At 41.8% G+C, this 15,454-nt stretch overlaps 1 protein-coding gene across 1 annotated transcript in view; it reads left to right on the top strand.

Moving 5' to 3' along the window:
* Positions 1-10,743, top strand: part of LOC144931413 (rho-associated protein kinase 2-like) — a 58,564-nt gene extending 47,821 nt beyond the window's left edge. Inside the window, exon 36 of the mRNA XM_078855220.1 lies at positions 7,844-10,743. Coding sequence (XP_078711346.1) covers positions 7,844-7,847 — 4 coding nt within the window. The 3' untranslated portion in view covers positions 7,848-10,743. The remainder of the gene's footprint in view (positions 1-7,843) is intronic.
* The last annotated feature ends 4,711 nt before the right edge of the window (positions 10,744-15,454 follow it).

Below are 15,454 nucleotides of genomic sequence, written 5' to 3' on the forward strand. Positions count from 1 at the left end.
TGTGTTGCTGTCTCTAAAATATTTAGAAGCAGCATCAAATATTGAAAAGTTTTGTAAATTCTTGGTGAGAAACTGGGTTCTTTGGGAATGCAAACACATCGCGAGAAGGCCCTCAGTGTGTGAAGTGAAGCTGTGGGCACCCACCACTTTTTGCCACTGATTTTTGACATTGAATATGCTCAGTGTTGCATTGCTATTATGGTCTGTTATCTGTTGTGGGCGTTTCAGCATTTCACAGTGAATTGGAGGGACTGTGATTCGTCTGTTGATGTGAAAATATGTTGGTGCTTTGAGTGTTTTTGTACGACCTTTTGCTCAGTGTTTGCTCGTGTTCTTTTACACTGATTTGAGCAATGTTTAATTGACAGTTGAAATTTCTCGACGTCAAAGATGGGAAGCCTGTAAGGGAACAGCAATTGTTTTTTCTCTATCTTGCACTCTTTCTCTTACCTTGCCGTCTTTTTTCTTATGACTTGATGTTGTTGCCGCCTTGCTGAAGCCCCCCACACCCTCCTAGGCTCAGAATAATCCTGCACTGATTTGATTTTTCCATTCAAAAATCATCCCACGGTGTGTAAGTATACGGTAGTCATGCTGCATTTCCTGCCTCTCTCCCAAACCCAGCTATCTTTCTGCTTGGCCTTGATGTCTGCATGTGCGTGCGTGTGTGTGCGCGCGCGCGTGGGAATGTGTATAGATGTACATGTATGTGCACGAGTGTATGAGACCTATTTAACCGTAATGCATTAGTACGGATGTGTACTTATCCAGCTATGTTAACCACTAACATATATCAGATGTGTTTAATGTGGCAATGCCATGTTATGTAAATGTGCAAACTTGCTAACTTATTCTTTTTGCAGAAGTCACACAGCAATGTTGTACATCGTAGTGCCAAATGGTTTTCATATTTCATTTATCAAGCACTTCCATGGTTTAGCTGTCCTTGTATATAGGTCAGCTGGCATGTGTTGTGAATGATCTGATAACATCCAGTTCACATGTGTTGGGATGGCTGGGCTGCATTTGTCCCAAAGGATTAAGTGTTCAGAAACCTACATCTTGACTGAGTATTTTAGAAGTGGCTTGCTGCAACGGCTGTGGAATGTTTAATCAGCTGTGGGTATCATCATCAATCAAAACGTAGTGACAGTGTCCATAATAGAGGTTTTTTGGGTTAGATCGCTTAAATATATAAATGTGTCGTTAAAACCCACCACCACCCGACACAGCCAACTGGTAAGGGTTGTCACGTAAACAGAACATGCCAATTCGTCACTAGTACAGCACGCCGGTGTGTTGGAGAGCCAAGCCACAACATTTACAATCTGAGTACGAAGTTTCGCCAGTAATTACAACTAGCTTCATCAGGCGACAGCCAGATTTGTGGAGAAGTCTTAACTGTTTCGTTCCTTATATAGAGGCGTAGATGTAGTGACCACGCTTCTGCGCTCTTGTGCAAGGTGGGGGGGGGGTGATTACTGAGTCAATGTACATTATGCATGTGCATTATGACAGTGTGTTCACTCGAGGCATTTTCTGTTATAACCCTGTCATTGACCATTTACAAGCAAAGGAATGTCTAGTACCTTATGTCGCAAAAAAAAAAATGTTACTTTTCTTGAGAATGGTGAGTTATGTTGGATAGAGGTTCTGTTTAAGTAAAATATTAAATTTGAAAAACGCATGATCACATTTTAGGTTTAACATTTTATTAAATAAATGTCACTTGCACTGGCACTCCTCTTCCAGCACGTCTGATCAACGTGGAAGCATAAGTCAAATGCCCTCCAGAGTATTCTCTAGTGGGGAGGCATTTCTTGTAGCAGTTGTGTGAGCAAGTTATTGCAGGGCTGCACTTTTACCTTTACCTTGGAATAATCGGATGATATGTTGACCCGAAAATGAAGTGTTCTGGAACAAGATTTCAATCTGTGTTCATTTATTTAAGTTGAATCATGTTGTGCCATCTCAGGCATATGTATGCTTGTTATTTTACACCTGGTGAAGATGGGGTCAATTTGTGAAGTAAATATATCTAACGGTGAAATTAATATGCACGCATTTCACTTGTAGCGTCGTCACAGCTCTCCTGCTGTTTCCAGCTGATATTTGGGTGTAACAAGTGTAGATAAAAAAAAACTCTTTAAAATCTAATCATGAGTGGGTAACCTTGTTATCACGAAATGTTATCACAAATATGCTGTGTTGCGCATACCTAGTCTCCAGTAGTTTTTCAGTAAGGGGGGCAATTTTTTCTGTGTTTTTCCCAAACGAGTAATTGGCACGTGATATTCTAAATGCCCACTGTGAAGCAGACTGCACATTTATGGTTAAAACACCCGCAAAATTTTACAAGGGCAGCCTCTGCAATTATATTTAGCATTTTCATAAAAAATAAACAAGCATATCTTAGCATGTCAAAGTTCTTAAGGTATCATGCTACTTCTCCAACCATGCAATAAGTTATGCTTATAATGTGCCGACTTCCCCATTGCACAGTGCTTACTGATCCTACTTTGCCAGCCCTGTTATTTACCAGTTTTACGCCTTTGAGCAGCGCTCCCCGAGTACCAACTCGCTGTGCAAAAGATGTGCAGTCGTTTTTTTTTTACCAGGCGGGCATAATAAATCTCACTGCATGCGATGCCATGAACAGCGAATGTTCTGGGTTTTTTTTGTATTCCATTTGTGTCGTTGAGGTCATGAGATGGAGAAACAGAAACGTGCGCATTTCCAAAGCTGGAATTTCTCCACATTGTATTGTCGTGCACTCATTTGTGACTGGGCTGAGATCAGCTTGCTACGTTTGTGAACCTGTTTTAATGTGTGGATGCCTGTATTCAAACCCACTAGCTCAGCCCTCCTGGCTCATTGCTCTGTCTTGTGTATCCCACTGTGCTTCACTCGATCACAAGATCACACCGATTGAGAGAACCAAAGCCAACCTGAAAATTTTAAAATAATTCACAATGTTGGATGCCTTCTCACCTAGGTTTGCATAGTTTGGTACAGGTAGGAACAACAGTTCCACACTGCCCACCAGGGATTATTTGTCTGTCGTGCACGGTCCCACCCCACCAGAGCCCTCTCATTGGCTTGGGGTGGGGAGGGCTGGGTGGGGAGGGTGGGGGAGGGTGGGAGGGGTGGGGCTGGGCTGGGTGGGGAGGGGAGGGTGGAGAGGGTGGGGCTGGGTGGGGGGTGAGAGGGGTGGGACTGGGTGGAGAGGGGCTGGTCACCCCGTGGTGCCCTTATAAAACTCAATGTTTAACCTACACACTACACTATACACGACACGATACACTACACTTATACAGGTAGGAACAACTGGTTCCACACTGCCCACCAGGGATTATTTGTCTGTCGTGCACGAATGCGCTGTCCAACCAAGTTCCTACCTGCCCACTCAGAAGGAACGTGTTTAAATGTGTGTTACACATTAATCATTATTTCACTCAGGACCTCTTTTAAAGAGCTGTGATTGATTTTGGCTTATTGATGCATGCTTCATGGGTTTTTCTTACATCCATTGGTCACTTTGCAGCTCCACTCTTTGTTGTGTGGACCAACTATATTTTGATGTATTGATTTAAATTCTTACAAGTTACTGCATGTGTATATAGATTATTTATGTTTTATTCCCAAATGTGTTTTATATTCATGCACATTGTTAACTGAAATCCTTCTCCAATGTATTTTCTTCCGCAAAACTTCAGACTTGAGATAAAAGAAGCATGGAACTTTTAAAATGGTTAAAGGAGCACACACTTTATAATGTATCCCGTTCTTTGCACCTTACCTAGTCATTGACATAGCCAGTGAGTTAATGAGTGCTGATAATCATGAGATCCATTCTGCATGTAAGATGCGGATACCTAATGCAGAAGTGTAAAACTGAAGACTCTTGTGTGTGCGAATGCGGCTACAAAACACCACACTATGGGTCACATAACTTTACACTGTGACCTGTGAGGAAATCAGGACATTGGCCTTAGAGGCTAAACCAGGAGAACTTGGATTGCTGATGATGCTTTTACTTGGACATAGCTTAGTTTGAGACAAATCCCAAAGGGGGTGCCACAGTGGCGAGATGTTCACTACCTCGCCTGGTGTGCAGGAGATATCGTGGGTTCAATCTCAACCCTGATGGCCTGTATACTTGGGGTTTGCATTTTCTCCCTGTGGTCGTGTGGTTTTTCCCTCCACATTTAGAAACATCCATATTGAGTATTTGGCTGCTAAAAATGTCCACACGATAAGCCACTTCATTGAGCTGTCATTTGTGGGCAGGGCGCTTCTGAAAAAAAGTTATATAGCTCAGTGGGCCTTACCTGGTAAACATTTTAAAAATATGAATTCACAAAAACTGCCGAAGAAGATGAAGCATTGTTGAGTACGCTGGGCTGTCTTGCAGCCAATCCTCAGATCAAGGAAAGATTTTCAAATAACAGAATGGTCTTTCAATAGGGAACTGGTGATGTATGCCTTCCATGTCCATTCTTTTGCAGGCATAGAAAATGTGAATGGGCATTAACAGTTACACTATCTCTTGTGTTATTTTTCCTCGTCTTTATTGGTCTTATTCTTGGCATATTTTTATGTCACGTGGTTTTACACAGAATTTCACGTGCACTGAACTGAGATGCCTTAAGATACGACAATGTGCTTGAACACAAGAGACAAACGGTCACCAGTTATACTTTTATTCTTTACATTTGGGAGGGGGGAGTATGGGACCTATTCATGCCCAAAGGCAGCTGCAAAATGGAAAACGAATTGTCGTGAAATGACACACTTAAGCATCACGGTAAATGGAAGCACATTTACAAGGAGGAAGCATTTAACCATGACAAAAATGTAAACAATTACCAATAAAGCCTAGAACAGACATGCAAACACATTTGAGCTGCCTTTTCTGTATGCAATTCACACTGAAGCAGCACAAGCCTTGCACAGATTTATGCGTTGAGTTGCTCTCTGTAAAGGCTTGCTTATAGATTTCTTCCAAGGTCAAAGCTGGCCTCTTAATGAAATAGTCGCCCATTTGCGGTGCATGCCATCATTTTGTCGTTCACATGGCAGTCACTAGGGTAGCTTCATGTATGTGCTTCGCATTGATCTTAATTTATATTTTGGAATCAAATGAAAAGCGTAAACACTCAATTATCCAGTTGTGCTATTTTTGAAGCAATATATTTGTTTGGATTTTAATTTGCCCATACTCAAAAACACAAGTGTGCCTACCTCAAAGCGTAGCGTTATAATTGTTCATTCACACGTATTATTGTCAATCACTTTAAATGTCCAATGCATCAGCCGTTAAGAGGTGCTTGACAAAAAAAACACATCGTACCCGATTAACACCCTCAATCCCAAACACTGGCTCCCTGAAATCCAAACATGATTTCCCTCAATCCCCCTGAAAAAAAACCTGCTGCACCCTGAAATGTGGGTGTGTTGTGTTGCAGGCTCTTTGATATGGCACTGCGAGATTGGAGCTGGACTCTTCTAGACGGCCACGATGATGATGACACTGATGATGACGACGATGATGACGATTTCATTATCTGAAACATTGCGGGGAACAGGGTGGGGGGGGTATGTCTTTGCCCACAGCAGCCCCGTGGCTTTGAATGGGTACACGGGTGACTTGGTGTGCAGTGCACGTGGATCACCTGCCGTGTGATGGGACTTTGATGCGAAAGTGCTCTTTAACATTTTTGCTCTCTTTTCCATCCTGCATTTGGATGAGTCATCTGTGTGTCCGTGCTGTCCTAACTGCTAAGTAGGTGAAGGAGCCCACAGTAAATTGAGTACCTTGCATTTGAATCCTTGCGAAACAAAGATATGTCTCTCCCTGTTTTTTCGAAACTAAAATCAATGTGCACAAATTTTGAATGCTTATTTACAATACCGTATACAAGTGAATTATTATATACTCCCAAAATGATGTGTAAGTAATCCTATGTAAAACCGTAGCTGTTATATTTGCTTTCTTTACACAGGTTACACCATATTAAACGGTCCTGCAGATCCAATCAGTCACTATACAGCGTCTTTCAGAGCTCAGATTTACCTTGCGGTGATTTAAAATTGTCACCACGGTGAGGGAGCTGTAAAGTAGGGTTAACGTTTATCGCAGCTGCCTTTAAATCATGTCGCATAATGGTATGTTTCAGTGCATTAGGGGTTCAATACCACCTGCTTGCTTTTGAATACACATTGATTAGGGCCAAAACTGGTTGCTTGAGGTCTGGTCAACTTCTCTGTGATTCATCTTCTTGGTTCTTTCGGTAAAGTCACGTAGAAGGGAAATAATAAAATAATAAAAATAAAACATAATAACGAAAGCTTTAAATCGAAAAAAAATTCTCTGTGATTGCTTTATTTTGTGGGGCACAGCTAGTGCACGGTGTGGTTTGTAGTGCTTAACTGTGTGTGATGTCGGTTAAAATTTTCGTAGGCGAAAATGTTAAACAACGTGACGTACTTTATTCCAACAAGCCTGGAAGCGCGGCGCATATGCACAAGGCGCCTACAATTTTAAGCACATGTGCTTGGTCGTGATTATAATCGACCATGATATTTTTTGCTCCAAAGTGTTCTTTGGCAAATGAACCCATGAATAAAAATAGGTCTCACCTGTCTATAAAGGATTGATTTGGTTGTTTTGAGCTTTTGTGCTCTGCAGCATTGATCTGGATACACGTGCGCCCAAAGCAAATGTGATTTTTTAGAAATCCACCGCAATCATTTGCACGAGTGTAGTTCTTTCAGGTTGAATGGAATTAAGTCTTCAAGATATGTAACCTAAACAGACATATTCTAAAATATGTGGACACTAATTTCCACATGTTCCTTTGAAGTGTTGCACGTGGTGTTTTTGTTTGGTTTGCTTATGCATTGTGGTGATATGAAGTGTTGTATTTTCTTTCAAATTTTAATGAATATATTACAATGCTTGGTTTCTAGTGAAGCGTAAGAAATTAGTTCTTACACTGTATAAAACACATACAATTAACAAATTACTTACATGTTATATTTCTCCTTTTTCGATTCACATTTTAAAATCCTTATTGAATCATTTAGATGTAAAATAGTACATTGCATATAAATTTGAAATGGAAGACTTATTACAAATTTCCCCAAGGAAATTCTCAGAGTTTCAAGATTATTTTTCAGGACAGTCTTGCCAAAAATTTCGCAGGAGGGTCTGACATGTTTCTCTGAACTAAGTCATTTGTGAGTAAAATTCTACAAAATTTGGAAAATTTGGCCAATGTCCCCTGTGCACAAAGACCGACTCTTATTCAATTGTGGTACAAGATGTTTACCGTAATTTGTGAAGCTGTGGCACGTATTGTATGGTTAATACCCTGGCAATACCAACCAGGGCAGCGCCCTCAGATTCGAACTACGAACCTCAGCAATAAGCGGCGAACACGCTACCGCTGGGCCATTTGGTCAATTTAACTAATGCCTTTTATTTTTAAAAAAACAACCATATTTTAATTGATGTCTGCTAGCACAGGAGCTCGTGTAGAGTGCAGGGGAGGCTGCCCGAACGCTTTGCGAATGAGATATCAAGTACACGCAACCTCCCACAGCTTCCATTGTTTCTCGTCATTGTCAACATCACGACAATGTTTATCTTGCATGCTTATTACATAGCGGTGGGCTTTCAAATTAAGCCTTACATTTTCGTATTGCTATGTTTTATATACTTGGCATTTCATTCTCAAGATGTTCTAACCGTCCCTCCCAAAAACACATGCATGGTACATGCGAGCGTGCAAGCATTTCATCCACATTTAACTTGTTTCTCTCTTTTCTCCCATTTCAGTTAACCGCATACCGGCCCAAAGGACGTTTGAGCCATGACAACAGTAATGCTGTTTGCACCCGAGCGAGCTCCGTGCTCGCTGTGCTGGGTGTGCTCTACGGCCATTCAATGCCAAAAGCAGCAAAAGGCACGACGAGGATGAACATCGGGGGTGACTCGATGTGCCGGGGAAAGCGATAAGCCCCCCCCACCCCCGGAAACCTCTCCACCCATCCCTGGAACCCAGCCAGCGTGAGAACACTCAACACACCCAACGCAGAATCTGCAAGCAACATTATAAAGATCACCTCCTTTCTATGCCTGGTTTTTTTTATTGATAAGAGGTCCCTAGGTTTAATCTGGCCCCATGTGCTTGTGTCATAAGGTTGTGACACGAGCCACGCACCACCACGATTGTGAGGTGAGTGCGCGGGGTCGTGCTGTACGGAATCATTCAGGCACTCCTCTCTTCAGCGGGTTGGACATTTGAATAAAATATCTCCATTAATCAGCCTGTTATTGAAAGGGTCCACCTTGTTTGGCAATTCGAGTTGATTGATCCTCGCAAAAAGTGCCTTATTAACGAGACGGCTGCATAGGCGAAGCAGCAATTATCGAGCTTTCCGTACGTTGTTTAAAGTAATCAGCTCACTTCTCTGGTTCATTTGGCATTCTTTCGGACTTTTTTGTTAGAGAGTTAAAATATTTATGCCTTTGATTTAAGTACTTTCATTCTGCTGTAATTGCATTTCTTAAAAAATCTGGAGGAACTTATTTTGGCAAGCGTGCCATTACATATTTGTATGTCATTTTGTGCAATAATAACTGTTCAAAGAAATGAACTTTTGGAGGGAATTTATTTGAATACATGTGCTTGAGGTTAAAATAAATATATTCATGTCACGACCAGGTTATGAGGGAGAAGACAGTTTCGAGATTGGTCGGCCCCAGTAATTAAATGTAAACGTTATAGCTTTTCGGTAGACTTGGGCAGTCTGAACACTAATTATAATTTTTCGGGAGTAAAAGGAAAAGTTAATTCAACACACTTTATTGCTTTTACACTACACTGCATTAAAATGTATATCAAAAGTACTAACACACTATCGGAGTATCGGCCAAATGAGAATGTTTGAGAGCTATGCTCATTATCCTCATTGGTTGAATTTTGTGCGAAAGGTTGAAATCGGCAATAGCATTGAAATCATCATTGCATGAGTGTCATAAACTAAGCACTCTAAATTCTTGACGGCCCAGAATCAATTAGATGTAAATTCCTATCACGGCAGCCTTTTCAAGTAGCACGTTATGGTTTTGTTTGTTGACCTCTTATCTGACAAATATGACTTCCCTTCGGTCCACTAACTCTCAACAGTGTAAATTTCACCTGTAGTGTTTTATCTGATAGTTCCTCATTATTCTGGAAATTGGTTATGCGGTTAATTGAGTAGCAGCGGGGTTGGCTGTGTACCGCAGTCTGCTGCCAGGTGAATTTCTGTTAAACCACGTGTCTTAACGCCTTGCTGGCCCACCTTTAAAGACCTTGCCTCATTTAAGGAATAGCGATGCACTCGTTCTGCACATTTATCAATTACATTGAGCACTGCCTTTTGGTCTGAGAGAAGGGTCAGCAGAATCCTTAAGGGCTGCCTTCTTTGCTGCCACATAATGAGTCCACACCCCAACCCACCCCCCTCCACTAGTCACCATTCTTTATGGTCCACCTATAGTAGCAGAGGCAGGTACAATAACTATGCATGTCAATGTCATTTTGTATTGTCACGTGGCATTCCACACCTACGCCTTTTCTCTCGATAGTGGCCTCCGCAAAAGTGTACTTGAACGACTTGTACGCCTCTTACATACGGATCTCCTGTTGAAAGCAAGGTGGTTAGTTGACTCACAATTACAAACCTCGGAGGGAAAATTGGCACATCATGGGAAACATTTCCATACGGGTAATTCCATGGTAACTGGATTACAAGAAAAATTGCAAGCATTGGCTCTTATACATCTCACAATGACCTGCTGTGCAAAATAATGTTGAAACTATAAAAAGCCAAATTATGCATAGGTTACATTTTCTAATGATCATATTCTGTATGTTATGCTGTATTTGCATTACCATGGAATTGCCCGAACTATTTTGGTCAAGTATTGTATTGCTCCATTATTGGGGAGTGTTTCCAGTTAATGTTTGTGTTGGGTGACTGAGGCAAGCCTATCAGCATGTGCACAGTCTTTAATGTAGTTTCAGCTTTGAAATGCTGATGGCTGCATTTGATTAAGTATTTGCGTATGCACAGAACAGTGCAGGTTTATCTTGGACCCAAGGGTATGTGTATCGGAGAAGCAACAGTAGTGTCTGTTCAATGCAATGGAGCACTCCTTGGCGGTTGTGAATGCATTATGTTACAGTATATGACGCAAGCAAGCGAATGTGAAATGCTGATTTTAGCAGTCCAATTGATTCGTTTCCCTTAAAAAAACATTCTGAGACGTACTGCGGTTGTGGGAATTTTTTTTTTACTGGAAAAGGGGCTAGAAATGTATTGAGTTATTCCCTGTTTGCGAAAAGGTTTTACCTGCAGTATGGTGCCTTACTGTATGAGGTTTGTTCTTAGCATTATTAGTTATTACACAGTGGTGCCGTGTCTCTCAAATTAATCAACAGGAGCTGCACATGCACAAGCTTGGTTTCATTCAACAGAGAAAGCAGAGATAAGATATGCACTGTTTTAAATGCCGTCATCTATGCTATGGAATGTATTATTTTTGGACGGAAAAACTATATAGTTAATGATACTGTATTACGTCGCCTTATTGCCTTCACCGATGCATGCCTGCTTGTTGTTCAGTGTCGTGAACAAGTTGAGGCTTCTTTTAATGTCACAGACAAATAAAATATTGTGCTTTCCCATTTTAAAATGTGTGCAGAGTTTGAATCGTGCAAAGTGTCAGACGTGTGCCTTACGCCGATTATTGTTTATAGATCCGAGGATCACCCAAAGAAATGTTGTGACCACGTATTGAAAAATATTGTTTTTGCGACAGTCATGCACGGCTGACGTCCATATCTGCATTGAATGGTCATCAAGAGTAATGAAATGGCATACAGGCAGCAAGAGTTGACAGACTGCACATTGCTCTGAAATTTTAGATTGGAGAAATAAAATTATAAAGATAAATGCTGCCGTGTTTACCATCTCATGCAGTATTAGCTGATGGAAAGTCGTAATAACCAGTGGTAATGAACAAATAAAAATGGTTGAAAAACTTAACAATGAAGGCTTGTAACGTTGGGCTCCAGATAAACATGAGCATAACAAGTTGTGTATAACGAGTTTAACACGTAGGCTTTTGCAACCAATATCCATAATAGAGGTTTTTCTGGGTTAGATCGTGTAAATATATAAATGTCGCTAAAACCCGCCACCACCCGACACAGCCAACTAGTAAGGGTTGTCACGTCAACAGAACATGCCAATTTTCACGAGTACAGCACTAACTGGTGTGTTTGAGAGCCAAGCCACAACATTATAATCTGAGTATGACGTTTCGCCAGGAATTACAACTAGCTTCATCAGGCGACTGCCAGATTTGTGGAGAAGTCTTAACTGTTTCGTTCCTGATATAGAGATGTAGATGTAGTCACCACATCTGCCCCTCTTTCAGGAACGAAACAGACTTCTCCACAAATCTGGTTATCGCCTGGTGAAGCTAGTTGTAATTACTGGCGAAACGTACTGGGATTGCAAATGTTGTGGCTTGGCTCTCCAACATACCGGTGTGCTGTACTAGTGACGAATTGGCATGCTCTGTTTACGTGACAACCCTTACTAGTTGGCTGTGTCGGGTGGTGGCGGTATTTAACGACATATATTCATACGCGATCTAACCCAAAAAAAGTCTGTATTTAACGAGTTCACTGAATAGGAAATATTTCGCAGAGGAACACCACAGCAATAAACGTGCAGCTTTGACAAAACGTGACGGAAAAAAAAAATCTAAAGATATGCTTGGAATAGAAATGCATAGACCGGAACAAACGCACATTGGCACCATCATGTTCACTTGAGAAAAGCGGCATTGGGTGGGAAACATTGCTGTGGCGGATGATGGTTGACGAGACTGGTTATGGAAGTGTGCCCAACGGAGGGAGGAAGTCCACTGCCAAAATGGAGCAATGAGATCGGCTCAATCACAAGAGCGAGATGGATTGTGGCATTGCAGGTCATGAATGTTGGGGGTGGGGGGTGTCTCATTCAGCAGAAGATGGTTCATGGCTGATTTTTACAGGAACCAAAGAGTATGGATTCCTGCAGTCACGAAAGCTTCAAATCTAGATACTATACAGGTTTCGACAGCCTGTTCTTCACCTGAGGACGGCTGCTTGCATTGTGGCCGAAACGTCGTGAGAATTGTATTTTATCATGTTTTATTTTTATTATTTTATTATTTCCCTTCTACGTGACTTTACCGAAAGAACCAAGAAGATGAATCCCTGCAGTCACGAAAGCTTTAAATCGAAATTTATACAGGTTTCTTCAAAAAATGTTAACTGATATGGGACTGTCGTTTTTAATGGAAAAAGAACGGACAATACGCTGTAGCATGATAACAAATCTATGCTGATAGCTTCAAAAAGTCAGAGTCTCCACTTGTTCGCCATCATTGTCAACACGTTGCCTGGAATCTTCTCCAGGTGGTCTCCAGAGCCTGGAGGTACATTTCTTGTGGTATTGTCGCAAATTCTCGGAAGTGTTAACATTTTTTTTGAAGAACCCTGTATATTATGCTTATTTACCCAGCCTTACTCGACGTTTTCTCAGGAGGGTCCTGCCAAGTTTCCACGGGTAATTAAAAAAAAATGTAACCATGATGCCAGCAACACAGTGGTCTCCTCTTGTGAACGACGTCACTGTATCTTTGACGTCCATTGTGTGGCAGACGGGCGTTCTGGACGTGCCATGTTAGGCCACGTCACTGCCCAGGTGGAGGCTGCAGATAAAAGGTGAGCAAACAAGAAGTTTTTGGTGAACTCGTAAGTGATTAATAGCCTGCTATCTGTGTGTACCGTATGTTGAACTTCTTTTGCACCGTACATAGCAAACCGTGCTCATCGGAGGGTGCGGACAATCCTCAGGGGTTGGATGTATTTGTGACGGCAATATCTTCCTAGGCTGAGATCTTTTTAATTTATACACATCCCAGTGTTATTTAAGTATTTTATTACTTTAAGAGTGTGTGAGCCGCTAATTCACCCAATTAATCAGTGCTATGTGTGGCTTCATTGGCCACTCAAGGACCTCTGCTGCAAACGATGGCCGGTTTCTAAGTTACACGTGTGCATGCATGGTTTTTATCTCGCGGATTAGAATTCCATTTGGTTTTGCAATTTTTTTCATCAAAATAAATGTTATTCTGATTCATTCATTTAAAAAAAACATTTATTTTCGCCTTTCTGTAACGGGTTAAACCCTCAAAAATGTGCGTGGCGTTAATAGTCATGTGTTTGGATTAATATACGGATCTGGTAGCCAAGGGTTTTTGTGTATACGTTTTTAACATTGCTGATTTGGCATGAGATGATTCGTTTCAGCGAATCAGAAATCGTGGTTCTATTCAATTATTTTTCGTTACTGCTCCGTTTTGGATTCTCCGTTGTTCCATATGCGGCATTTTTTGCCACTTCATTAGCCTAAGTGTGAGAGCACATCATTGGCATAATAATAAATCGTTGATTTCCAAATCAATGATTCCATGAATGTCTCGTTAGCAAGCATTAATTCATTTTGATTGTTGAAATTGTGCATCGTTACATGCCTAATCGCTATGGATGACAATGTGGAGGAATGCTGACTTTAACCTTCTTCACACGAGCATCTGGAAAGCACAGCGGAAAGCCCATGGACATCGCATGGTGGGCTTGGGCCCTGGTGCATGAAATTAAGTGTGTGGGGGGGGGGCTCTCCAATACCCCTCCACCAATTTCCCATCTCTTCATATCCCCAGTGCGTGGGCATCCCCTCCAGCCAGTGCACCCCGCTGCAATTGCACTACCTGCACCCTCGATCCCTGCACCACCGGTGGAAGAGTTTCGGTAGGGGCGACTAGGGGCTTGATGTTGATTATAGACATGTCGTGTAAATGCATTTGTCGGTCACTGCACTCTCATTTCCATTCCGTCATGGGGTCGCGCACGGGGTCGCGCGCAATTACATGGCAAACATACGGGGAGCACATCGAGTCGGGATGATGCGTGACGTGAACATTGTCACTCGAATTAGATGGCCATCGGAATGTTGGCGACGAAGTTGATCTCTTTTCAAATCTGTAAATGACGAGATAACACCATCACAGCAGCGTAATAGTGCATGCAGGGAAACCTTACGTTTCAAACGGGATGCAAATGTGTGTAATAAGCGGACGGACCATTTGTGCAACAATGCATCGGTATTTGCTGAAGCCTTGATGCATTGTGGTCCCCGCGTCTTTTCAGTTGGTCACATTTTGATGGTCATCAAATACCAGAGGACCCCAATGCAACAAAAAAAGCTGATGGCTTGTTGCTTAGCCGCGCATAAGTCAGTTTAAACCACATACTGTATCGCGAATTTTGGTTAGAAATAGGGTCGCCACTTACACGCAAAATCGCACGAATTTAACCCACAAAGCGAGCGGAACCTGTCTTAGTTTACCATAGCTTTTAAATAAAAATTTAACTTTTTGTACTTTACTGTACTTCCGATACATTTAAGATTTACTTCAAAGTTATTTGACATGAGGCCATGGCTGTTGTATCTGATAAGCGGGTGTGGTGGTGAGGAGGGGAGTGAGATTGCTGTTGAGAGGGGAGGCAGCTGTAAGTCTTGAAACCAGCGAGGGCAGATTTGAAGTTGATAAGCGACTGGATTGGGAGCCAACGGAGGGATTGGAAAGTTGTGGTGATGTGGCCTCATTTCCTGGTGGAAGTGACAATCAGTTTGGTGATGGCATTCTGGACCATCTGGAGTTTGGCGCCACGGTGGTGAGATGTTAACTACTTCGCCTGATATACAGGAGGAGATCGTGGGTTTGTTCCCGACCCTGACGCCTCTATATTCTTCCCGTGGTCGCGTGGATTTTCTCCGGGTCGTCTGGGTTTTACCTCCGCATTCAGAAACATGCCTTTAGAGTATTTAGCTGCTATAAATTCCCACACGATACGCCACTTCGTTGCAGCTATTATTTGTGCCAGATCGCTTCTGAAAAAGAGCTGTGTAGGGCAGTGAACCTGAGCTGGTAAAATAAAATAGAAAATAGTTTAGTTTTACATTTTGATTTAAAGCTTTCGTGACTGCAAGGATTCATATTCTTGGTTCTTTCGGTAAAGTCACGTAGAAGGGAAATAATAGAATAATACAAATATTGATTTCACACCTGATGATGATTGCTTGTGTTGCAGTCGAAACGTCGTGAGAATTTGTATTGTTTTATAATAGTATTATTTTATTATTTCCCTTCTACGTGACTTTACCGAAAGAACCAAGAATAGTTTAGTTTTGGAGGTGAAGTAATTGTAGAAGCCGTGGAGGAGAGAGGTTAAATACAAATTCTATTGGAATTGTTTCGGATATGCACGTGGACTTC

Source organism: Lampetra fluviatilis, chromosome 4, assembly GCF_964198595.1.
Source record: "Lampetra fluviatilis chromosome 4, kcLamFluv1.1, whole genome shotgun sequence".
NCBI classification, from domain to species: Eukaryota; Metazoa; Chordata; class Hyperoartia; order Petromyzontiformes; family Petromyzontidae; genus Lampetra; species Lampetra fluviatilis.